Source organism: Dasypus novemcinctus, chromosome 18 (assembly GCF_030445035.2).
Source record: "Dasypus novemcinctus isolate mDasNov1 chromosome 18, mDasNov1.1.hap2, whole genome shotgun sequence".
Classification (NCBI taxonomy): Eukaryota; Metazoa; Chordata; class Mammalia; order Cingulata; family Dasypodidae; genus Dasypus; species Dasypus novemcinctus.
Genome location: NC_080690.1, coordinates 51,239,215 through 51,265,820, shown reverse-complemented (window position 1 = coordinate 51,265,820; position 26,606 = coordinate 51,239,215). Strand labels below are relative to the sequence as shown.

The following is a 26,606-nucleotide window of genomic DNA, read 5'->3' as shown; positions in this document are numbered from 1 at the left end:
TTAAAAAATAAATAAAATTGCCTTCCATGTATTTACTGAAGACATTTTGTAATCTGGGATAAATAATTTGTAATTTTATGCATTTTGTGAATTGTTCATATGTCTTTGAAGCAAATACATGTCATAACCATCAAGATACAGATTAAGATAGGGAAATCAGGCAGTTTAGATGTGCTTTCAGGGTTGTTTAGGCAAACATCTTCATGCTAAGTGTGTCCTTTCTCAGAGTTGGCCTTGCAAAAGAAAAGCAAGTCGTTTTCAGCAATTTTGTTATTGGTGTCAAGAAGAGTAAGGCTGGAGAGGAGGTGGGAGTGTGTGAATTTTGTGGTCAGCTCTCCGGATGCTGCAGCCCAGTGGACAGAGCATTGCATAGGGAGTTGGAGACCTGGGTTCAAGTCCCAGCTTCTCTACCTCTTAGTTGGAGACTTGGATAAATCAAGTAACCTTTCTAACCTTCAGTTTCTTTATCCTATAAAGGACTGAATTAGGGAGCAGTCTGTCTTTGGGAAGTTAAATAATTCCACATACATTTACTAAGCACATAGTGAGTGCCAGCATGGTGCTGGGGCTGGAGAATCTGGTAAGCAGACAGAGTATGTAGTCACTCAGTTAATAAGTCATCAATTACAATTATGATAAATGTTACAAAGGAAATGTGCAGGGTGGCATGAGACAGGATAGGGGGGACCTGATCGTTTCTGAGAGGGCTATTGTGATCGTGGCAATGAGACTGGGTCCTAAGGGATGAGAAGGAATTAGACACCCTGTTTTCTTTTCCTCTGAGGTAACTTGATTTTTCTGTCTAATACATGACCTTCACCAGAATTATTTATGGTGTTTATTATTTTCAGTATTTTCTTCCTGAACTTTAGTTTATAATTTAAATCTACAAGATTTAGATCTTTAACTTCCTCTTCCACCCCCTCAGAGAATCCATCCCCCTCCCTTTATCTTTGAATACTTTTCTCACCTATTTGTTCTCTTCTGCTTTGGGAATACTTGTTTTCCAGATCTATTTTTTTCTATAATCCCTTGTCCCTCTTTTTCCTTTATAGTATCTATGATTTTCTTATGGCTACTCTCATTGTCTCTCTTTCAGCATGTTGTTTTATTAACACTTTTGTTGGTTTACTTTCCTTTTTTTTTTGTATGTTTCGTTTTCATTTAAATTTCAATGCTTTATTTTAGATACAGGTTTTTTTTTCTGTCTGGTTGTATTATCATCTTTTTGGTGAGTCGCTTTGCTGTGTGAGGGGCCTGGGTCACATTGCACAGGTCTGGGATGCCTTTTTTTTTCCTTTCTTTTTTATTCTACCAGGAAGTCTCGGTGCTTGAGCCACAGCCGCTTCCCATACATACAAGCTTTCATGAACAGTACTTTTTGAAAAATTCTCTCAGCAGGCTCTTCAAAGGTATTTATAATTCTTTAAGCAGAATTATTTCTAGATGAGATAACTTTAAAATCTGAAAATAAAATTTCTGATAGGATGTTTTTAAAAAATTTCTCCAACATAAATCATAGAACTTTATAAACATTAGCTTTTTTTTTTTAAAGATTTATTTATTTATTTATTTCTCCCCCCTACCCCCATCACAGTTGTCTGTTCTCTGTGTCTATTTGCTGCGTCTTCTTTGTCCTCTTCTTTTGTTGCCAGCGGCATGGGAATCTGTGTTTCTTTTTGCTGTGTCATCTTGTTGTGTCATTTCTCTGTGTGAGGGCGCCATTCTTAGGCAGGCTGCACTTTCTTTCCTGCTGGGCGGCTCTCCTTACAGGGTGCACTCCTTGTGCATGGGGCTGCCCTATGCGGGGGACACCCCTGCATGGCAGGGCACTCCTTGCACGCATCAGTACTGCATATGGGCCAGCTCCACATAGGTCAAGGAGGCGCGGGGTTTGAACCGCGGACCTCCCGTGTGGTAAATGGACGCCTAACCACTGGGCCAAGTCCGCTGCCAACATTAGCCTTTTAATTACCTCTAAATAGAATGATGAGAATTTGAAACATAGTATGGTATTTTTTTAAATATACTTTTTAATATATATATATATCCATGTATATATGTCATAGAAATAGCCACTGTGTGTGTATAGAACATGCACTCTGTTGTACCAATGTGAACACCTCTGAGTGAACTGGCAGTTGAAGACTAGGATAGCAAGTAAGGTACCAGTTTTTGCCAGTTCACTTTTCACCTTTCTGTTGCCCCATCACAGCCTGTATTCTTCCTCTCTTTTTTTAGGACTTTAATTTCTTTGAGGGTGTTTAGGCTGGATTCTGGACAGTAGAGGGGGGATGTCCACGGGGGTCACCTTTTAGTTCTTAATCCTCTGCCTTCTGCCCTACGGAAATGAATGTACTTCTCCTGGACCCACCCAGCTCCATGGGCTCATTGCACCTGTCAAAGGATCACTGTGGGCCTTTGTAACTGTGACATTTCATTATTTTTGGAGCATCTCCATCCTACCTGAGGTCTGAGGGAGTTGGGCAGCTCTTGGCATTCTCTGGTAAAATGTCATTAATTTAGTAGATGTTTTCTGCAGTTTGTGGTTTGGGATTTGTATTTGTCAGCCAAAGGGGTGCTGATGCAAAGTACCAGAACACTATTGGATTTTATAAAGGATATTTATTTGGGGTAGAAGCTTACAGTTACCAGACCCTAAAGAGTCAACTCAAGTAGAGGTTACTTTCTCACCAAAGTCTGTTGCCACGTGTTGACGGGTAATGTTTGCAAGAGTCCAGCCTTCCTCCTTTTAAGGTTTTGTGGTTCCAGGTTCTTCCAGTCTCAGCTGTAGGCCGACTTAAGGCCCATCACTGTTTCTTTCAGGGCTTGTTTCTTTCAGGGCTCAGCTTCTCTGGTCTCTCCACAAAGTCAGCTGTAGACTATCAGGTTCATCTCTCTTCCAGGGGTCATGTCTATGGAACTCTTTCTCTTCCTGCCTGTCTGCTTCTGTGTGTATACTTCCATGTGAGAGTCTGTTTTATCAGCCCAGTGGGACTGGGACTCGACACTGAGTTGCACTGTAATGGCATGATTGGATCAAAGCCCTAATCTTAACATAATTTAATCAGACATCTCAGCTGAATCTAATACAATCAAAGAGTTGTCATGCCAGAAGAACAGACCAGTTTACAAACATAATGTATATTTCATTTTGGAAATCATGAATAATATCAAACTGCCAGAGGATTGTAGCCATTTTCTAAGCTTTCTTTTCTTTTTTTTCTATTCTTTTTATTGATGTCAATGGATTTTAAAGGAATTTGCAGAGCATCTTGTCATAAAATATATATTTACTCATTAATTTGTTCATTCATTCATCCAACCAACTACCACTAAACCAATATTTGAGTGCCTGCCATGCTTAAATGAAGACCTAGACAGCTATCACTCATGAAGGAGTAAACCAATTCTTTTTGAAAGTCATGGCGGCCAAACAATAATGGTGATTCTTCTGCTGCTGCTATATTGAGAATTGGTAAATGGCCTCTTTCTCCCTATCCAGTTTAAAATTTTAAATTTATTTTAAATTTGCTTTTTATTATGCAAATAATACATTAATACGTATTTCTTATGGAACTTTAATATGATACATAAAGTAAAAGCCCTCTCTGAAGCCCTCCCCATCCTACTGCAGTCCCCTTCTACTTTCCAAAAGAAACCTTTATCAGTTTGGTGTCTGTCTGTATCATGTTTTTTGGTTCCAAATGATGGAACCAACAAATATAAGACTTAAATAATAGACATTTAACTCTCTAACATAACAAAGTCTAGAGGTAGGAGGTTCCAAAACTGGCTGGTGATTCTGAGATTCCCTTGACCTCCGATTCATGATCCCAAGTGGTGACCTAGTTGCAAGCAGCAGGTTCTGGATCCCAGAGCAAAAAGGGAAACAGTAAGAGAAGGGCCTTCTTGCACACTGCTCTATTTTGGTTAAGGAGAAGAATTTTTTCCTGGAAATCTCCCAACAGAAGGCTCATTAGTCCATTCTTTGAGCAGTTGGTCCCTTAAAGGGAAGAGGGATCACCATCATTCATACCCTAGGGCTGAGCCCTTTGGCACCAGGTGAAATCAGGCTTCTCTTAGGGAGGTAGAAAGCAGGGACTGGCTGCGGGATCGCCAGTGCTGCAGTGCCTGCCATGGCCGGAATCCTGCTTCTCTCTGTCTAGGTTTACACATATATATATCAAAGTATATATGTAATAGAAATAACCACTATTATTTTGTGTGTGTATAGAACACGGACTCTGTTGTCCTAATGTGAATACCTCTGAGTGAACTGGCAGTTGAAGGCTAGGATAGCAAGTAAGATACCAAACCCCCTTCCTACCAATTTTTTTTTTTGTCTTTATTTTTTTAATATTACATTAAAAAAATATTAGGTCCCCATATACCCCCCCACCCCCTTCTCCCCACTCCTCCCCCCATAGCAACAACCTCCTCCATCATCATGAGGCATTTATTGGATATGATGAATACATCTCTGAGCACTGCTGCACCTCATGGTCAATGGTCCACATCATAGCCCGCACTCTCCCACGTTCCTTCCAGTGGGCCATGGGAGGACATACAATGTCCGGTAACTGTCCCTGCCACATCACCCAGGACAACTCCAAGTCTCGAAAACGCCTCCACATCTCATCTCTTCCTCCCATTCCCCACACCCAGCAGCCACCATGGCCACTTTCTCCACACCAGTGCCACATTTTCTTCGATTACTAATCACAATAGTTCATGAATAGAATATCAGTAAGTCCACTTTCATCCATATTCTATTCCTCCATCCTGTGGACCTTGGAATGGTTGTGTCCACTCCACATCTATATTAAGAGGGGGCTTACATTCCACATGGATGCTGGATGCAATCCTCCTGCTTTCAGTTTTAGGCATTCTTGGCTCTATGGTGTGGTGGTTGACCTTCAACTCCATGTTAGCTGAGTGGGGTAAGTCCAACAAACCAGAGTGTAGGAGCTGAAGTCTGTTGAGGCTCAGGGCCTGCCTATCATATGGTCAGTCCAGAGATTCAGATCCCCTGGGTATATATTAAACCCCAGCATCAACTATAGTTCTGGTAAAAGTAACAGGAGAGACTTGTGAAAAAAGGTCACATCTGAGTCCAGCTCCATCACACAGAAACACCAACTCCAAAGAAGGGCCAACTGACATGGCACTGAATTCCATCTGCCATAACCATAGAACCTGTGGGTCTCTGTAGCCCTCAGAAGAACCAGTACCTGGGGTTGTATCTACTTTATCTGTCTCTGGGACTCTGCTGAGGTGTGCATAAGGCCAACCCCTCTGATAACCTCCCGGCTCTTTTTGGAGACTCATAGCCATATAAATTCATTTGTCCTTTCCATTTCCCCCTTTTCTTCAGGTCAAAAAGCATTTTTAACTCCTGGTATTATAGGTAGACTGAGATATTCTGGTGGTCCGAGTTGACCCTTTTTTTCAAGGTCATTTTCTAGTTACATCATCAGCTGGTACTTGGTAGTAATCCCTCGGCGCCAGGGAGGCTCATCCCCGGAAGTCATGTCCCACGCTGGGGGGAAGGCAACGCATATACATGCTGAGTTTGGCTTCGAGACTGGCCACATTTGAGCAACACGGAGCCTTCCTGCCAATTTGAAGAAGCCACCAAGAGAGTGAACCCTGACATTTTCCAGTGCTGGGCTCTCCTTCCATGCAGCAGCAGCCAACAAGTAGAATAGGTGAGGGTGCACAGATTCACTTGCCCTTAGTTTATGTCTCGTAATGTGTCTGTCAGGGCAGGTACAGCAAAGATCCTAGTGCAGGACCCAAGTGAGCCCCGTGATGCACAAGTCAAAGCTGTCCCTTCTAGTTAGTCCTCAGATCTCTGCACATTCTTACCACATTCTGACCCAGATTTTTCTCTGAGGTGGAGCTAGCTGGACCTTATATCATCCCACCTCTAATTATTCTATAATGTGTTTTGGGTAATAGCTTCCTGGCTATTTTCTCAGTTTTCCAAGTGTCTTACTTTCATGTCCAATTAAGAGAAGACTTCTGACTTCACAGGTGAATTTTGCATGTTTTAACTTTATATGCATGAAAATCATGCAAATATTCTTTTGCATGTGGCTACACTGTTAGATGCATACGAATTTAAAATGATAACTTCCTGGTAAATTGAAGGTTTTGTCATTATAAAGTGAACCTCTTTATCTAAAACTGCTTTTTGCCTTAATGTCTATTTTGAAATTTCCTTGCTTTCTTGTTTTCTGTCTCTCTCTTTTCTCTGTCTCTCCCTATCTCTCCAGACTTTATTTGGATTTTATCAGTTTTTCCACTGATGTCCTTTTCCTGTTCCAGTATCTCATTCAGGATCCCACAATTAGGTCTTTGATTTTTTGCTCTGCTTTTTTAATGTAAATGTTGAGGGATATAAATTTTCCTCTCAGCATTACCTTTGCTGTATCCCATAGGTTTTGATATATTTTCGTTTTCTTTCATCTCAGCATATTTACTGATTTATCTTGCATTTTCTTCGACACACTGTTTATTTTTAAATGTGTTGTGTAATCTCTGTATATTTGTGAGTTTCCCCCTTTTCCATCCACTATTCATTTTCAGCTTCATTCCTTTATGATCAGAGAAAGTCTTTGTATAATTTCAGTCTTTTAAAATTTATTGAGATCTGTCTTATGACCCAATCTATGTTCTATCCTAGAGAAAGATCCATGAGCACTTGATAAGAATATATATATCCTGCTGTTTTAGGATGTAATGCTCTCTAAATGTCTGTTGGTCTAGTTTGTTCGTGATATTATTCAAGTTCTCTGTTTCCTTATTTATCCTCTGTCCCAATATTCTATCCAGTGCTGATAGTGGTGTAGTGAAGTCTCCAACTATTATTGTAGAGAGATCTATTTCTCCCTTTGGTTTTGCCAGTGTATGCCTCATGTATTTGAGGGCACCCAGGTTAGGTCCATAAATATTTATGATGCTTATTTCTTCTTGGTGAGTTGCCCTTTTTATTAATATATAATGCTCTTCCTCATCTCTTATAGTTGTTTTGCGTTTAAAATTTATTTTTTCCAATGTTAGTATTGCTGCTCCATATATTTTTTTTTTGGTTACAGTTTGCAAGAATTATCTTTTACCAACCTTTCACTTTCAGCCTGATTGCATCTAAGGTGAGTCTCTTGTAGCAGTATATAGATGGCTTATATGTATTTTTTGTGTGTGGAGAGTTCTTTTGTCTTTTGAGTGGAGAGTTCAATCCATTAACATTCAGTGCTATTATTGTAAAGGCATTACTTACTTCACCTGTTTTATATTTTGGTTTTCCATTGACATATCTTACTATTGTCTGTCTTTTTATGCTTTTAATTACACTTATAATTGTTTTTTTTTTTTTTTGGAGGTACTGGTGTGACCTCATACATGCGAAGCAGGTGCTCAACCACTGAGTTACACCCGTTCCTCATAATCTTCATTTCTACAGTCTTCTCCAAGCCTCTCACCTTAACCTTTTCCTTTGAGGCTCCAGCGCTTCCTTTAGTATCTCTTTTAAATCTTGTCTCTTGGTGAGAAACTTTCTCAGTTTTTGTTTCTCTGTGAAGACTTTAAACTCACCCTTATTTTTGAAGAACAGTTTTGCCAGATATAGAATTCTTGGCTGGTAGATTTTCTCTTTCAGTATCTTAAATGTATCGTAACACTGTCTTCTTGCCTTCATGGTTTCTTTTTTTTTTTTTTTAAGATTTATTTTATTGTTTATTTCTCTCCCTTTCTTCCCCCCTGCCCCCATTGTCTGCTGTGTTTGTCCATTCGCTGTGTGTTCTGTGCCTGCTTGCATTCTCAGCAGCACCGGGAGTCTGTGTCTCTTTTTGTTGCATCAGCTCTCCATGTGTGCAGCGCCACTCCTGGGTGGGCTGCACTTTTTTTTTCACGTGGGGTAGCTCAATGTGGGGCGCACTTCTTGCGTGTGGGGCTCCTCTACATGGGGGACATGCTGCATGGCACAACACTCCTTGCTCACGGCAGAGCCATGCATGGGCCAGCTCACCACACAAGCCAGGAGGTCCTGCGTTTGAACCCTGGACCTCCTATATGGTAGGCAGATGCTCTATTAGTTGAGCCACATCTGCTTCCCTCCTTCATGGTTTCTGATGAGATATTGGCACTTAGTCTTACTGAGGTTCCCTTATATATGATGAGTTGCTTTTCTCTTGCTGTTTTCAGAATCCTCTCTTTATCTCTGACATTTGACGTTCTGAATAGTAGGTGTATCAGAGTAGTTCTGTTTGGATTATTCTGTTTGCAGTGCATTGTCCTTCTTGGATATTGATATTTATGTCTTTTGTAAGGGTTGGGAAATTTTTGATCATTATTTCCTCAGATATTCTTTATGCCTCTTTTCTGTTCTCTCCTTCTGGGACACTTATATTATGACACATATGAGCATCTCACACTGTCATTCAATTCCCTGAGACCCTGTTCAGTTTTTTCCATTCTTTTCTCCTTTTGTTTGTCGTTTCAAGTTCAGATGCTTTGTCTTCTAATTTACTTGTTGTCTTTAATCAATTCAAATCTGCCGTTATAGTCACTTTTTTTATTCCCCTCTTGTTGTTGTTTGCACTTGTTGTCTGCTCCTGTGTCCATTCGCTGTGTGTTCTTTCCGTGACTGCTTGTCTTGTCTTCTTTCTCTTTTTTTTTTTTACGATTTATTTTTATTTATTTCTCTTCCCCTCCCCCCCCAGTTGTCTGCTCTCTGTCCATTCACTGTGTGTTCTTCTGTGACTGCTTCTATCCTTATCAGCGGCACAAGGAATCTGTGTTTCTTTTTGTTGCGTCTTCTTGCTGTGTTAGCTCTCCGTGTGTGCGGTGCCATTCCTGGGCAGGTTGCACTTTCCTTCACGCTGGGCGGCTCTCCTTACAGGGCACACTCCTTGTGCATGGAGCTCCCCTACGCAGGGGACACCCTTGTGTGGCAGGGCACTCCTTGCGTGCATCAGCCCTGTGCATGGGCCAGCCCCACACAGGTCAAGGAGGCCCGGGGTTTGAACTGCAGACCTCCCATGTGATAGGCAGACGCCCTATCCATTGGGCCAAGTCTGCTTCCCTGTTCTTTCTCTTTAGGAGGGACTGGGAACTGATCCCAGGACCTCTTGTGTGGGAGAGAGGCACAATTGTTTGAGCCACCTCAGCTTCCTGGTCTTCTGCATCTCTCACTGTCTATCCTCTGCGTCTCCCTTTGTTGCATCATCTTGCTGTGCCAGCTCTCCATGGTGCAGGCTGCCAGCTTTTCACAGTGCGAGCCAGCTTGCCTTTACCAGGTGGCCCTGGGAATCGAACCTGGGGCCTTCCATATGGTAGGCGGGAACCAATTGCTTGAGTCACATCTGCTTCCCTGCTAATGTATTTTTTAAAAAGATGTATTTATTTATTTGTTCCCCCCTTTTCCTCCCCTTTCTCCCTCCCTGCTGTTTTTGCTGTCTGTATCCATTCGCTGTGCGATCTTCTGAGTCTGTTTCTCTTTGGTCTTCTCTTCGCATTTTTTCTTCTCTAGGATTTACCAATTTCGATCCTGGGGACCTCTGATGTGGGGAGAGGTTCCCTGTTAGCTACTCCACCTCAGTTCCTGATCTCTGCTGCACTTCACCGTGACTCTCCCCTTCATCTCTCTTTTGTTGTGTCATCATCTTGCTGCGTGACTCACTTGCACGGGCACTGGCTCACTGCACGGACACTTGGCTCACCGTGTGGGCACGCTTTCTCTTCTTTTTCACCAGGAGGCCCCAGGGATCAAACCCAGGTCCTCCCATATGGTAGGCAGAAGCCTCATTACTTGAGCCACATCTGCTTCCCCCTGCTAATGTATTTTTAATCTCATCTATTGTGTCTTTCATTCCTATAATCTCTGTTACTTTTCTTTGCATGCTTTCAAATTGTTCTTTTTGCTCAGTGTCTTCTCTTTTTTCTAAATCAATTTTGATACACAGCAATAAAGCATACAGTCCTTCCAAAGTGTCCAGTCAATGGTATTTGGTATAATCACATAGTTGCACATTCATCACTTCAATCATTATTAGATCATTTTCATTCCAATAATAATAATTTAAAAAAAACAGACAAAAATAAATCATCACCTCTCAATCTCTCCATGCTTCCCCTACCATACATAGCTACTATTCTATTTCTGCCTCTCTGTTTATTTGTATTTTATTTTATAGAGAAGGAATCAAGCAACATGTAGTACCTTGTGTCTAGTTTCTTTCCCTTGGTATAGTTTTTACACTTACTGGAAAATTATTAATATATTACTATATACTACTGTCCATAGTTTGCTTTGGTTGTATTTTTGCCTGATATTAATATCTTGTAACATTAAAGTGCATTTGTTCAGTTTCAAAGGAAAAGTCTATATGCAATATTACCTGTATTCATATTATACATGAGGCTTCTCTATACTACACAGTCCTATATTACATTTTTTTTAGCTTTCCTTCTAGTAATGTACATGACTTTAGACTTTCCCTTTCAACCACTGTCATACCCATATAGTAACACTACTAGTTGCAAACACTATGATGTGCTTTCACATTTTCTATTCATTTCCAAAGATTTACAACCTTTTTATCAGTTCTGCCCAGATTAACCTGCAGCTTTCCATTCTCTAATGTTATTCTATTTTCTGGTGACCCATATTCAAGTTATTAACTCCATGAGATTACCCAAGATATTTAGTTCATAATAGTGCAGTCATACAGCCTTTGTCCTTTTGTGTCTGTCTTGCTTCACTCAACATAATGTCCTCCAGGTTCATCCATGTTGTTATGTGCTTCACAACTTCATTTTTTCTTAGCACTGAATAATATTCCATTGTGTGTATATACCACAGTTTATCCCTTCATTGGTTGATGGACACCTGGGTTGTTTCCGTCTTTTGGCAGTTGTGAATAATGCCACTAATAATGCCACTATTAGTATACAGATGTCTATTCGTGTCACTGCTCTCATTTCTTCTGTGTATAGACCTAATAATGGTATTGGTGGGTCATATGGCAACATCCTTAGCAACTACCAAATAGTCCTCCACAGTGGCTATTCCGAGCAACAGTGAATAAACGTTTCTATCTCTCCAACATTTCCAGTTTTCCGACTTTTTAATAGTCGGACAATTGACTTTTCAAGTGTTTGCCCATTTTTTAATCAGGTAGTTTGTCTTTTTATTGAGTTGTATGATCTCTTTATATATCCTGAATATTAAACCCTTATCAGATATGTGATTTCCAAATATTTTCTCCCATTGAGTTGGCTGTCTTTTCACCCTTTTGACAAAGTCCTTCGAGGTGCAAAAGTGTTCAGTTTTGAGGAGGTTCCATATATCTATTTTTTCTTTTGTTGCATGTGCTTTGGGTGTAAGGTCCAAGAAACCACAACCTACCACAAGGCTTTGAAGGTGTTTCCCTACCTTTTCTTTCAGTAGTTTTATGGTCTTGGCTTTTATATTTAGGTCTTTGGTCCATTTTGAGTTGATTCTTGTATAGGGAGTGAGATCGGGATCTTCTTTCATTCTTTTGGTTATGGATTTCTAGTTCTCCCAGCACCATTTGTTGCAGGGTCTGTTAACATGGCTTTGGTAGGTTTATCAAAAACCAGTTGGCCGTAGAGGTGAGGGTTTATTTCTGGATCAGTTCTATTCCACTGATCCATACATCTATCCTTATGCCATTACCATGCTGTTTTGACCGCTGTAGCTTTGTAATATGTTTTAAGGTCAGACAGTGAAATTCCTCCCATGTCACTCTTCATTTTTAGAATGCTTTTGACTATTTGGGTGCACTTTCCCTCTAAATGAATTTGATACTTGCTTTTTCTATTTCTGTAAGGTAGGCTGTTGGAATTGTGATTAGTCTTGCAGGGAATCTATAAATCAGTTTGAATATAATTGACATCTTTATGATATTTAGCCTTCCAATCCATGAAAATGGAATGTCTTTCCATTTGTTTAGGTCTTCATTGATATCTTTTTTTTAAATACAATTTTTTAAAAAAGATTTATTTATTTTTATCCACTGGAACAATTAGTCCTTTTTACTTAATGTATGTATGATATATTTAAATTTGACATCTTATTTAATGCTTTTTATTTGTCCTATTACTCAGTATTTTTCCCTCTCCTTTCCTTCTTCTGGACCTATAATTTTTCTATTGTTTTATTTCTTTTCTTCAACTGATTTGGAAGTTATATTCTGTTTTTATTTAGCAGTTATCCAAGAAATGGTAACATGTGTATTTTACTCTTTCAAGCCTAAGTCATTGTGCTATCCAGGAAGAGGATAAAGGGGGTTGTATTAGTCAGGGTTTTCTAGGGAAACAGAATTGATAGGAGATATCTGTAAATAGTATGAGATTTTATAAAATTCTCCCACATGACTGTGGGAATCACAAGTCCTAATTCCACAGGCAGACTGTAAACCAGGGACTCCAGTGAAGGTCCTTGGGCTGTCTGAAGTCGAGCTGAAAAATTCTCTGAGAGTGCTGAAATCGCTTTCACTTTTAAGGCATTCAACCAGTTGGATAAAACATCACTCATTGTGATGGCAGTCTCCTTGGTTGATTACTTCTACAATCAATTCACTGATGATTAAAGTCCATGAACGTCCTTACATACGATGAACCCAGTGCTTGCTTGACCAAACAACTGGGCACAATTACCTGGCCAAGGTGACACTTTAGCCTCACCGTCACAGGAGTTTAAGGGCAGGTGCCGTGACAGCTAAGGGAAAGGCCTTTCCTGGAGCTTTTGAGGGCAGCACTGTGGCTGGGCTTTCCACTAACTTCCTTAATCCAACACCCAAGCAAGATTCGATTTCCTTCCCAAAGGGAATTTTCACAATCAGAAGCATTTGGGAATCTTAAAAGTGTTTTAAATTAAAAATTTTAAGTTAGCTGTATTTGTGGAATATAGTCACAACTCTCTATGAAAATGTGTTTTTATTGATGTATTAAATATCCACAAAAGTGTGTAAATCATAATTTAGCACAAAGCCATCACTACCCAGATTTTTAAAAAGCAGAAGAGCACTAGCTCTCCAGAAGGCCGCCTCTGTTCCCCTTCTTGGTGGATACTTCTCCCAGGGTCATCCACTGTCCTGACTCCAAGCACCTTAGGTTAGTTTTGCTTATTTTTTGAAAACCACGTGTGTTTCATCCTATGGTAGCTATTGTTTGGAGTTCTTGAGTGTCTTTAGACACTGTTGGTATAAAATTCTGTTGTGTGACTGTACCCTTCAGTATTGATGGCTATTTGGTTGTTTCCAGTTTGGGGCTGTTGGGATGGTGCTGCCATGAGCCTGATGGGTGTGTTCTCCACAGACACCTATACGTTCCTGGTGGGTATCACCCGAGGAGTGGATTCCTGGGCCATGGGGCATCTGTGTGGCAACCTGTTTGGATGCTCCCAAAGCATTTTCTAAACTAGGACATTTTTATAATGATCGCTGAATTCTTATATTAATTTTCACATTTCCCTGATAATAGTGAGTTTAATATATTTTTGACAGAGTAACCAAAGCAGAAAAAAAGAGATAAAAAACTATAGAGTTTGTTTCTTTTTTTTCCCCCTCAAACGTTGAGTGAAGTGGGAGTCCTGTCCCTGCTACTCCTGACCTGGGTCCCCTAGCAACCATGTTCACAGAGGCTGATGGTCCTCGTGGCCTTTGCTCTTGCTTCTGAAATGTCTTTTCCCACAGTAGACATCTTGTTGGTCACTGCTGACACCTCTCTGCCAGCCTGAGGTTGGCCCTTCCACTTTTTCCTATAGCAGAGCCAAGCCAAGCCGATCACATAAGCAAGATTTTACTAAAGGATCAGGATGGCAGAAGGGAAGCCAGCCCCAAGAGTACAGTAATAGTTTGTTTTACAAGACAGGGCTCACTGCTCTTCCCTTTGGGCACCCCTTGCCCCCGCCCCCCTCCCCCCAGCCCTGCCAACGGGAGTGTCTCCTCCCACTCCTGGCCCAGAGGTCTCTTGGGGACAGCTCTGTGGCTCTGCCACCGTTCACTGATGTCTACATAGGGGATGCTCACAGAGAGTAAAGGGAAAGGTTCAGAAAGGATATTTTCAGTGGACTCCCATAGTTGGTGACCATACCGGGCCTCAGTCTCTTGTCCTTAGAGATTAACAAAACGGTATCTGCTGTGAACTTGTTTCTTCCAACAATGCAGAGCCATGGTAGCATGGTACGGGGCTATGCAGAGTAGGCCGGGTGCAGCCTCTCTGCCTGAGTTCATCCCCGACAGGAACAAGGGAAGCTGCTCAGGTGTGCATGAACTCTCCGTGGCTCAAGCATGATTTGGAAGGCATTGCCATTGCCACCCAGGCTTTTTAAACCAAGAGGAGCAGAGGTCTCCTCCAGCCCTGCCAGCTTTAGTCCTTTGAATCTTCCTGTAGAAAGCAGCTTAGGCTGCATAGGGAGGGAGAGAACAGTGGGGAAGGTAGGAAATAAGACATGTGAGCTTGTTAGGAGGAAATTGTATTGTATGCAGATCACATGTATCACATATTTGCTCTTTTGTCTTTTTTAACCAAAAGGTTCCATTGTCACAGGAGGTTGACAGTGAGGAAGATGAAAGTATTTCTGAACAAGATGGGCTTCCAGGTATACCTCTTACACCACTGTGTACACGAGAAAAAGGTAAAAAATAATAATATAAAAGCATTTCACAGCAATAAATATTGGTTAATTTGGGGAGAAAATATAGCCACTGTACTTCCATATGGTGGTTCCATGATATTAACTAGAAATATACCTGAATTTTATTTTCACAAAAGACACAAGTTATTCTACAGTTGATTGCCTGAATGTCAGGTTGTCTTTAAAGTATGAGGTGCTTGCTTTTTAAACATTTAATTTAAAAACTTTTTTATTTGGAAATACTTTCAAACATATAGGACAGTTACAAAAAATATTAAAACCCTATAGAGAGAATTCCAATATGTGCCTACCCCTACAGATGCCCAGATTCACCAGTTTTAACAGTTTACTACATTTACCTTATTATTCTAGCCATCTGTTTATTTGTCTGAACACTTGAGTGTGGATGGTATATATCATCCTTCTCAATCACTTACTCCTGCCATGTACATCTCCTAAGAGCAGGAATATTCACTTATGTATTCATAAGTATACAGTTAACAAGTGTAGGAAATTTAACATTGATGTAAAACTTACAGTCTACGTTCCAACTTTTTCATATATCCCAATAATGTCTCTTTGAACCTTTCCTCCTCCCTTACTAGATAGCATCCACAATCAAAAATTGCACTTAATTGTCATTGTCTCTTTGGTTGCTCTTTCTAATTTTTAAAAAAATTATGGTAACATGTATACAACAATAAGTTTCCCATCTCAGCCACTCCCAAGCATATGGTTCATTGGGACTATTCACATAAACAATTTTGAGGTACTTTCACTACCTTCCATTACTAAAACTTTCCCATCTCCCCAAACAGAAACTTTGTGCCCATTATGCATTAACTCCCCATTCCCCCTGCCCTGTTCTCTAATTTCTGTCTCTTTGAGCTTACCTATTCTGTAATATTTTCTTTGTGGTTACCATAGGGCTTAAATTTTAACATCCTAAATCATAACACTCTCATTTGCTTTTGTGCCAACTTAACTTCACTAGTATACATAAACTATGTTCCTATACCTCTCAATCCCCCTTCCTTTATGTAGTTCTAGTTATAAATTACATGTTTATACATTGAGGCCAAAGCTACTGATTTCTAATTACATTTTATGCATTTGCCTTTTAGATCCTACAGGAAGCAAATATTAGAGTTATAAACCAAAAATACAATAATATTGCCATATATATCTACTCCTGTTGTTACCCTTATCAGAAATCCTTATTTTTTCATGTGGCTTCAATCTATTATCTTGTCCTTTCCTTTCAACCTGTAGAACTATCTTTAGCATCTCTTGTAGGGTTGCTCTAGTGTAACAAACTCCCTTAACTTTTATCTAGAAATGCCTTAATCTGTCCCTCTTTTTTTTTTATTCCCCCTCTTGTGGCTTTTTGCATGCTGTCTGCTCTCTGTGTCCATTTGCTGTGCACTCTTCTGTGGTTTTTTTTTGTTTGTTTTTTGCTTGTCTCCCTTTTTTTGTTGCGTCGCCTTGCTGAGTTAGCTCTCCACGACGTCTTGCGGGCCATGTGGCACTCTGTGGCACCTGCAGGCTGGGCAGTGCTCTGCAGCGTGCAGGTGAGCCTGCCTTCACAAGGAGGCCCAGGGACGTGAACCCAGGGCCTCCCATATGGTAGACGGGAGCCCAATTGATTGAGCCACAGTCGCTTTCCCCTCGCTTATTTTTGAAAGCTCACTTTGCCATTTATAGAATTCTTCGTTGGCAGTTTCTTGCTTTTATTACTTTAAATATACCATTCCACTCCTTTCCTGCCTCCATGGTTTCTGATAAGAAATTGGCACTTAATCTCATTGAGGCTCCCTTGCATGTGACACATTGTTTCTCTTCTGTGGCTTTCAGAATTCTCTCTCCATCTTTGGCATTCAATAGTTTAAATATAACATGATATGGTATGGGTCTATTTGGGTGTATCCCTGTTTGGGGCTCCTTGAGCATCTTGGATTTGTATATCATCTTCGATTGTCTTATCTTCAATTCTTCAGGTTCTCTGATTCTTTTTTCTGGTAGCTTCAATCTGCTATTGAACTCCTCTTTGGAATTTTTAATTTTCTAGTTACTGTGCTTTTTATTATTCTAGCTGTCACTGTAAGAGAATTCAGCACATTATAGTAGAAGTAGAGGACAGTTTTTAGTCTCCTAAGAGGTAGCATATGCTTGAGAAGTAAGAAAGAGGGCCTATTGCGTAGTGGGCACCCACCGGTAAATGCTCTTTTAGTACCCTCAGAGTTGCTGGGGCTCAGGGAGACTCTTATGTAAATCAGTTCACAGGATGACCAGTGGGTAAAGCAGAACGCCAGCCTACTGATAACTGGGCTGGAAAATGCCTCCTGATTAGTTGGCAAATTTTATCCCTGTGGGAATACCAATATGTCTATTAAATGTGTGTAAAAAATATATATATCTTTTTGTTTAAATGATAAAAGTACTAAATACTTCCTTACTGTAAAAAAATAAAATAAAACTCAAATACAGAGCCATGTAAAGTAGAAAGTTAAACATTCACAACTGTATCCTCATAGATAATTGCTTTTGATAATTTTCAGTGTGTGTATATATAAAATACTATTTTGTTACCTGCCTTTTTTCATCTCACACGTGTCGATACATGTGGCTCTCTCTTCCTGCCTGGTGTCTGTGTTGGCTGTAGCTGATATTTCACCTGTCAGTCAGGGATCCAGGTAGGAGACAGAAGCCACAGGTGCCTTGAACAGGGAACGTTACATATGAGGAGTTACTGACAGCAGCAGGACTGCCTCCCACGGGGTAAAGAATACAGGGATCGCAGAGTGGGAGTGGCCTCCGCCTGTAGGCCTGATGCACAGCATACAAGGCAAGCTCAATCTGAAGAGCCTCCTGAGCACCTGGCCCTGCTGGCTGAGGGCCAGGTGCTCATGAAGATGCAGCTGCCACCCACCAGCTGGTGGAGAAGATGGCTGAGATGCCACACTACAGAAGCCACTGGGAAGCTGCCCTCTGGGGTGTGATACCCGGAGGAGCCATCCACAGAGAGATGCTGCATGCTGCCGGTTTACCAAAATGGATAGGTGGGGAGGGAAGGAGGAGAGGGGAAGGCTAAAGAAAGAGAGGAAGAAAGAAAGAAGGAAGGAAGAAAGAGGGAGAGAAGAGTAAGGGAAAAGGAGGCTGGAATTAGGAAGCAAAGTGCCTTCCTCCTTCAGTGTCCGTCCCCACCCCCACCCCCCCATCAGCCCATTCTTTCTTATCACCACACCATCGGGCTCGGAGGAAATGTTCCAGATTCACAAACAGGCTATGAAGGGAGGATTTGGAGCTGAGAGGCAGAACACTTGGAAAACATGTGGTTTGCTTCCTGATTCTGTCATTTCCCAGTCTGAAAGTGCCTGTCTCATCACATCATCGTAAGGAGTACATTAAACCACACATGTAAAGCACAGTGCCTTCCTTACATATTAGTAGATGATAAGTATTATCTAAAGGTTAAAGCCATCAAGCTCTGGTAGCCTGATGCATGCCTTTTCACACCAGCAATACTCCTGCCCAGCGGACCAGATACCCAAGTCTTTTGGTCAAGGTTCCAGGTCCCTTGGTTAGAGCTGCCAAACTCTTGCTCATGGGAAATCATTCCCCTATCCTATATTCTATGATCACTTCCCTGTTTCAATCCCATATTCCCCCCAGCTGGTACTTTCTCTTTCTTCTCTGCGATAGCCACATTTGTCAAAAAACATGTCTAGACATAGCTTCTCTTGGTCCTCACCTGACTCTCCTCCGTCCTCTCCAATTGGGCTCCTATCTCATATTCCACTGGACAGTGACCCCCATGTTGTCCAGGTTATATACGACAGACAATTTTCTGTCTTCATCTTACTTGACTTTTCAGGAGCATCCCACACAGATGGCTGCGCCTGCTGTCTTAGGATACATCTCTTCCGTGCTTCCACAATGCCACACTCTCCTTGTTTCCCCCCACCTTCCTAAGTGCTCCTCCTTAATCTTCTTTGTGGGCTCATCTTCCTCTACCTGCCCATTAAATGTTGGGGTTCTTCAGGGCTCAGTCTCAGACCTTTTCTCAGAATACTCTATGCTGAATAAGCAATTGCATCTCCCCCACTACTTCACATATCATCTATTGTGTGCTAAGCCTAGGTTTCTTCTCCAGACTCTTGACTACATTTAACCAACTGCCTTCGCTTTGAGTTTGTTCATTCATTCCTTGAGCCAGCAAGTATATATGTATAAAGGAAATGCCCACTCTGTGTTTGGTATTGTGGTAATAGCCGTAATAATCTTGTCAAAACACAAATTGGGTAGTCTTCTCTCCCACCCCCGACACTCCTCATGCCCTTTTAACTTAGATCTCATCAGTGGTTTTACTTCCTGTTACTTGGGAAATGCCATTCTCACTCCCCATCATGACATCCTTGATATATAGATATGTGCAAGGGGATGAGATGTGAGGTATGTGTGTGTTTTATTGTTTGATTGTTCAAAAATATCTCAAAGGAAACATACCAAACAGGTAGCCATTGTTACCTCTGGGGAGGGGACAGGTTCAGGAGTTATGGTCAAAGGGAAGTTTTGATTTATCAGTATTACTAGGCTTTTTTTTTTTTGAAATTCTACTTCTTTAATAACTGTTCATAAGCAGAAGGGAAGAAACAAAAGAAAGCTAATGTACAGCAATGACACATGTTGATTAAAGATCTATGAACTTGAATACATTTTAAGAAGCTGAATTTCCAATTCATATTTATAAACCATTGATTAATACACTACAAAACTTTACAAACAATCTAACAACTCTTATTAATGGCAGAACTCCAAAACTAATGGAATTAATCTCCTCTCCCTTTTATTTAATTACTCCTTCCACAGAAAGTCCTGAAAGTGAGGAATCATTGGCACATTACTACACTTTCATTTGTGTGTCATCAAAACATGAAGGCAGGAAGTAATTTCAAAAGAGGTCAAGGGATCTCGTATTCTCTCAAAACAAATTTGCAGTTCTCTGTGCTTCATGTCACATTAAAAAAAAAATGAGGACAGCTGGACTCATGTAGTTTCTTTCAGTCCAATAATATTGACTTCCAACGGCTCCATGCTAGAAAAACAATGCAGTATTTAAGTGTTCTACTATAAACTATCTCCAGTTCTAAAAGATAATCCATTTTATTTTTTATTTTTTGAAGAGGGCTGAAGCAGTACCTTTTACTTAGCGGAGGCGAGCCACTGTCTTCCTTCCTCTACCAGCTTTCCAAGACGTTACTAAGTGAGGTTTTGCCCTGTTATTTTTGCCCCGGGTTTTACGAGGCTTCTCTTCTTTGTGCACCTTCGTGTGCTGCCTGAGATGAGAGCTCTGGCTGAAGCACTTGCTGCATTCGCTGCACTGGTAGGGCTTCTCCCCTGTGTGGGTTCTGGTGTTGAATGAGGTGGGAATTCTGGCTGAAACATTGGCCACACTCATCACACTGATACGGTTTTTCTCCGGTATGAATTCTCTGGTGCTGAATGAGATTTGAGCTCTGTTTAAACCTTTCTCCACACTCATCACATTTATAGGGCTTTTCCCCAGTATGGATCTGTTGATGCTAAATGAGATTAGAACTCTGAAAGAAACTTTTCCCACAATCAGCACATTTGTGGGATTTCTTTCCAGTATGGATTTTCTGGTGTTGAAAAAGAGTTGAACTCTGACTGAAGCTCTTTTCACACTCAGTACATTTATAAGGTTTCTCATCCAAGCTTCTTTTCAGCCTACTCCAGCTTGAATCAAATCGAGCAACCATTCCCCATTTCTGCCGCTGCCGTGCTGTTTTGCGCTGGTTCTCATAGGCTTTCCCTTTGCTTGAGTTCCGAGAAAACCCCCCTTTAGGTTTTCCTAACCTCATGGTGAAGAGCCAAATTATTCTTAAGAGACTTACTGTCTTCCTTTGAACTAATACTTCACTTCCTTGGTTTGTTGGTCAGAATTTTCTAGGCCGCGCGGCCACCGCCCGCGCTCTCCGGGCGCCCCTCTTTGATAGCAAGAACGTGTTTTTGTAGTGTAAATTTTCTTTCTTTAAAGGCTGGGACAGTACCCAGCCTGACAACTCTTTATACAGTAGGCTGCCCAACATAGGAGACCTTTAATTGTTATTTTAATAGTTAATACCACTTGTCCAAATATAGGTAGTAGAAAGAGGGTGAGGACTCTCAGTATTTTTGAGCAATGATAAATGAAAAAACAATAAACACATAGAGCCAAGGGAATTGTAAACATTAAGTATCAAAATGAATTTGAGATGATGTAAATTCTAAGTTTAATCTTCATCAGGTTCTCTTTCTAAAAAGTTGATGACTAAAATAAAATAGAGACAATTATTTCATTTTCTTTGGGAAAATAGGTAAATTGCCTTTGTTGAACTTTTTATTATAATTTTCAAGCATGTAGAAAAGTAGAGAGAACAGTCAAATGAATTCCTGCATACCCACCTATCATCTAACTTCAACAACTGACAAAATTTTGCCATTGTTTTTCATTTAACCCCTGTCCCCCAACTTTATTTTGTGTGGAATTTAAGGGGAGTCATAGACAACTCTGTTATAAAGACGTAAGAACTATTAAAAACTATTATAAAGGCAGTAAGAACTGACGTAGCCCTGTAGGATACTAAATCAAGATAAATTAAATTAAAACATTATTAGAAATTATGTAAACTCTTTCTTATTTTATCACCTTAAGTAAAATTTGTTCATTTACTTATCAGAAATTTATGCCACATTGCCATGTGCCAAAGACGATGGGGCCACAGGCCTTTCCCCTTCCATTCCAGTTGAGGAGGAGATTGTGCATTTTGGTGTGTTAAGTTGGGCAACAGAGGCAGACCCGAGACCAGGGGAGCTAGAGGAGGTTGTAGGGGAAGGAGGTTTCACTATTCTGGACTTGGAGGCACAGGGCAGGATTTCACCAGGTGGTGAATGCCTGCAGGCCACCCAGGCTTTAGTGGTTTGGGGCATTTGACCAAGAGCAACTTGGTTAAAAATGGTTGGTCAAGATTACTTTTTGGTCAAAAATAAAATTTTCAAGGATTAGTTGTTTAATTTCTGGTGACTTTAATGAGATTTACAGTCTTTCATGCATTTTTGTTTGTTTTTCTAAATTCAATAGTTTTTCTTTTTTCTGCATTTTTGTTTCTCTTTTATTTTCAGTCAGTTATTTCTGTTCTGCAAGTTAATAGCAGATAGTTAAAAGCCTTCCAGATCCAACTTTTCACTACAACAGATGGTACAGGCAAACTGTGACATATGATCAGTCACCCTCTTTATGAGTTGCCAGAATCACGACTATGTGGGAATTATTAACAGGGCAAGATTCGTTTCATCTGTATCATTGAGGTGGTTTGCTTCAGGAAACAAACTGCAGGGGTATCCCCAGCATGAAACAGGCTCAGGTAGCGCTGAGGAATTTGGCCTCAATTCTGTAATCCTGAGAGCCACCAAAGGCCCCCTGTCAGGAGTGAGCATGAGAGGAAGAGAGAGTCTGACACTCTGCCTTGCTCTGCGACCACCTAGCCTGTGACCTTGCGAGGTCCCTTGTTTAGCTCATCTGCAGGAGTTTCTGATTGTGCTCTTCTAGGTTGTCAAGTTTCTTTATTTGTTTTTAAACATTTTCTTTCTCTCTTTTTTATCAGATGATAAGCATTCTCTTCTGAATTTAAAGGTAAGGTTATTTGTTTTTAAAGTTTGTTTTGTGGTAAAATACATACTACGTAAAATTTTCCCCTATAACTACTTTCAAGTATACAATTCAGTAGCACCAGTTTTATTCATAATGTGTGCTGCCATCACCATTATCCACCACCATAAAAAGATTATTTTTAAAGGTGCTTTTCTCAACAAATAAAATTTTCACCATAATTTTAAGACAACTTTTGTGATTTGTGGGGATAATATCTTTAAGAGTTCTATCCCACTGAGTGTTTGTTTTAAACACTTTTAAAACATGAATGAATTAATATTTTCCTTAGTTTAATAACTACAATACAAAAAGCACTGTATTGTTGGGTTAGAAATAATTTGTAGAATCAATAGACAGTTGTAATAACTGATTTGCAAACATGGAAATAGTTCTAACTTAAGTTTTAGTTGTGCAATGTCATAGGAGTTTAAAAATTAAACATTTCTTAGTAGAGTTAATTTAGATTGAAAAACTTATGTTTTAGAGAATACTCAGAATAATCTTTTTCTACTTTTTCAACAGAAATTAGAGAAACTTAATATCACACTAATGGGTAGTGGAAAAATCAAGAAAATTCAAAGCTTTTCCTTTGCATTAAGTTTTGGATTGAGAAACAAGGTCTTATATTCTTTTCTCAGCATTGAAAGAAGATGCTTTACTACATTTCCTGGGGTCTTTTTGCAAACCCCAATGAGAAGAGGCCCAAATGGAGTTGGCTCTGTGCACCGGGTCTTAGCACTTGCAGTTATGAACTGACAGCTGGTCTCTCCTGGCTTGCCTGGGAAGACACAGTTTCTGATCTCCTGGGCAAAAAGGCAGAAAGGAAGCCTGAGAGAACACACCAGGAAGGGGAGACCCTTCAGGTTCAAGATTGAGTTATAACACAAAAGGATAGATAGTGTGTGATTCCATTTATATGAAATAACTAGAACATGCAGATTTATGGAGACGGAAAGGAAGCCAGATTAGCGGGGTTGGAGGGAATGGGAAATTGATGCATAATGGATGCAGGGTTTCTGTTTGGGGTGAGGGAAAAGTTTTGGTAATAGAAGGTGATGAGGTTAACACAACACTGTGATATAATTAATGCCACTGTAATATATGTTTGGGGGTGGTCGAGATGGGACATTTTTGGATGTATATATATTACCACAACTTTTTTAAAAAGAGAGAAACTAAAGAGATGATGAATAATTACATGCGATACATGATCCTGCACTGGATCTAATAATGGAGGAGAAAATGCCCAAACCGACTTGTGACAATTGGAAAAATGGAATATAGACTGTAAGTTTTGTGTGCTTTTATATCAGTGTTGAAGTTCTTGAACTTTACTTAGTGTGGTTACATAGGTGAGTATCCTTCTTGGGAAATGTACATGGAAATATTAAGTGTAAGAGTATGATGTATACAGCCTACTCATAAAATGTTTGAAAAATAGAACAAATGTGGCAAAATATTAAAAATCATTGTATCTGACTGAGGAATATATTGGTGTTCTCAGCATCATTTTCATATTACTTTTGCAACTTTCCCATCAATTTGAAATTATTTTAAAATAAAGTGTTTCTGTTTTTTTTTTTAAGATTTTGTTATTAAAAAAACATTGGATGTTAAAATTTCTAAAACTAAAGCAAACCAAGGACTATAAGAGCCAAAATGAAAAAAACTTACGCTTTAATTCTGACCTTGTGCCTAAATAACAACCTAGCTGCTTGTGCCAACACTCTTTCAGAAAATGCTGAGATTCTGAATTCTGCTTTCATGTTTTTCTTCCCTAGGATGAAAAACCACCCTTATGTGAAAAGCCTCCACCATCCCCAGGTACTGCCTTTTGAATTTCCTTATGACTGAAAAGTATCCATTTTAGAGAATTCCCAGATAGAGATTCTGGAAACAAAGGTCACTTTTTTTCCCTGTTACTGGAGATGGGAAGAGGGAGCAGTTGTTCAGCTTACACCTTGGCCTCAAAAGAGAGGGTCCCCATGGACGTGCTGAGATCCGGGAGGGTGGTGGGACTGGGGGTTGTGCTTGGACCCTAGATGGGCCTGCCTGTGGGATGTGCTCAAGATTTCTATGAAATGCTGGCTGGCATCTCTGAGAATCTTGACTGAACCTATTCCAAAGCCCTGTCGTTGGTGCAACAGCCACCTTTCCTCTGCTGGTTGCCTTCGGTGCTTCTCTTGGTGCAGATGAGTCTGGTCCGGTGGGATGCCGTGTCTGTTTACTGTAGATACCAGCTGGCTGCCGGTGTACTCAGCCTGTGTCAGTGATGATGGAGACTGGCCAGCCGGGGGCAGCGGGGACCCCTCTTCCTCCTGGTTCTGGCCAGACCTCTGGACCTGCCTGCTTTTGGCATGAGGGCCTGGGTGTGCCTCCTGGTGAGAGGCCTGCATTTCTGTTGGCAGCTGCCCTGCTCCGGGAGGGAACCCCTCATACTCTCACTGGATATCTTATCAGTTCTTCCAAGTCTTCTTCTTGTCCCTGGAGCCACCACCATTATTATAGCTGCCCTCTCCTCGCATTAGACTGTGCCTTCTGTCTGGGAGCCTTACCTCTTGCTTCCAGCTGTGGGGACACTCATTTCTCAGCTTTTCCTGTCATAGTCCAGGGATTGGACACGTTTGCTCCAGGGTTCAGGCAGCTGTCTTTAGCTGCCAGTCCTCTTGCCAGCCCTCTCCTGTGCCTGCCCACTAGGCATGTCTGGATCCCCCAGCCCTTCTGCACTTGTCTGCCCACAGAAGCTCTGCCTCTGCCTCCACCGCTGTCCTACCTCCCTTCAGACGCTTGCCCTCGTCAGGGGCCCTTCGTAATTCTCACCGCATTTGACTTATCTGAGCACATCTCCCCGTGGATTGCTGTTCTTTCTTAAATTCCTTGTTGTGTGCCTGTGTTCTCTCCTCCCCCTGGTGGTTGCATGTGCTGCCCACCTGCTGATGGCTCCTAAGTCTCCTTCTCCAACTGGGGCCATCTTCAGTGCTTTGGACCTGTGTCCTAAACTAAGACCGCTTCTCCTGCTCTGTCAGTCCCGCCTCTTCATTCTGTGTTCCTGCTCTGGGTAAGTGTCTCCCAAAGCAGATTTGGCAGCCATCCTTGGCCTGCCCACATCCAGTCAGCCATGAAGCCCTGTTGGGTTTGAGCCCCTAAATCCTTCTCTCCTCTGTCCCCACTCCAGTGCTGCCCATAGGAGCCCCCTGACTGGCCTTCCTGCCTCTGGGCTCCTCATTTCAATGGACTTTCTCCACTGAGGGCCTGAGAGGCTCGCCTGAAAGTAGAGCCTCTTTACGTTCACACCTCACCTGGAAGCCTTTCTGGCTCCCGGTGGCCTGCAGGATGAAACTTTCCCTCTGTGTCATAATGTGTGAGGGGCTCGTCTGAACCCTGCCTTCCCCTGCCCCCTCTCTGCCTGTCTCCCATTCCATCCCAGTCCCCATTTACTCTTTTCTATACAGGCCCTTTTCTTTCCAGGGACTGAGGAATGTAGTACAAGGCCTGATGTGAAGTAATTGCTTACATTTTTTTGAAATAAAGTCTCCTGTTGTTTTCATGTAATATTGTAAAATATCAGCTGATGTTTTTAAACATTACTATGTATGTTTTCAGATATAACTGGTAGAACACGTCAAAGATGTATTGAAATGACCAAAGAAAAGTTTGAGGAATTAAAAGAAGAAAATGTGCAACTAAACCATACAAATCAAGCCCTTGCCCTTGAACTTAATGTAATAAAACAAGCAATGAAAGGACTACAGCTGAAACTTAAGAGAATGGAAAAAGAAAAGGGAAAGCTGAAAGAGGCTGAGAAAACATCCTCTCGAGAAGGTGGGACAAGTTCGCAGCTCTTTTACTAAAGGAAAGAATAGTACTTCAGTCATTTTTTTGTTTGAGAGTTAATGTTTTATGTTGTAATATTTCTTCACATTGTGTTGGTATTTTCTGTTGTAAAACTCAAGGTTCTTTCATTAATGACCTTAAGGCTTGGTGAAATTCGGTTTCATCTGCTATATCCTTATTATTGATATGCTAAAGAAATTCCAGGACTTCTTTTGGAACTTGAGGTACCATAGTATCTTTACATATATTTCATATCCCATTCTTATCCCCATGAACAGTGGATAAAAGTGCCTTTTTCACCATGTACTTACTAATGATGAGGATTATATTTTCCTTGCTAATTTGATAAGCAAAAGGGAATAAAAGGAATCCTTTTTTAATTTGTTTTTTTTT

General features: G+C 40.8%; 1 protein-coding gene and 1 pseudogene across 3 annotated transcripts in view; one reads left to right on the top strand and one right to left on the bottom strand.

Annotated features, from left to right (window-relative positions):
* The window catches only part of CEP89 (centrosomal protein 89), a 129,683-nt gene that overhangs the window by 28,712 nt on the left and 74,365 nt on the right, over window positions 1-26,606 (top strand). For all 3 annotated transcript variants that reach the window (XM_004475109.3, XM_004475112.4, XM_012518247.3), the window contains exons 5-8: window positions 14,566-14,668; window positions 22,333-22,361; window positions 24,161-24,203; window positions 25,983-26,201. In XM_004475109.3, coding sequence (XP_004475166.1) covers window positions 14,566-14,668; window positions 22,333-22,361; window positions 24,161-24,203; window positions 25,983-26,201 — 394 coding nt within the window. The remainder of the gene's footprint in view (window positions 1-14,565; window positions 14,669-22,332; window positions 22,362-24,160; window positions 24,204-25,982; window positions 26,202-26,606) is intronic.
* On the bottom strand, window positions 19,756-20,660 carry LOC139436865 (zinc finger protein 22-like; annotated as a pseudogene).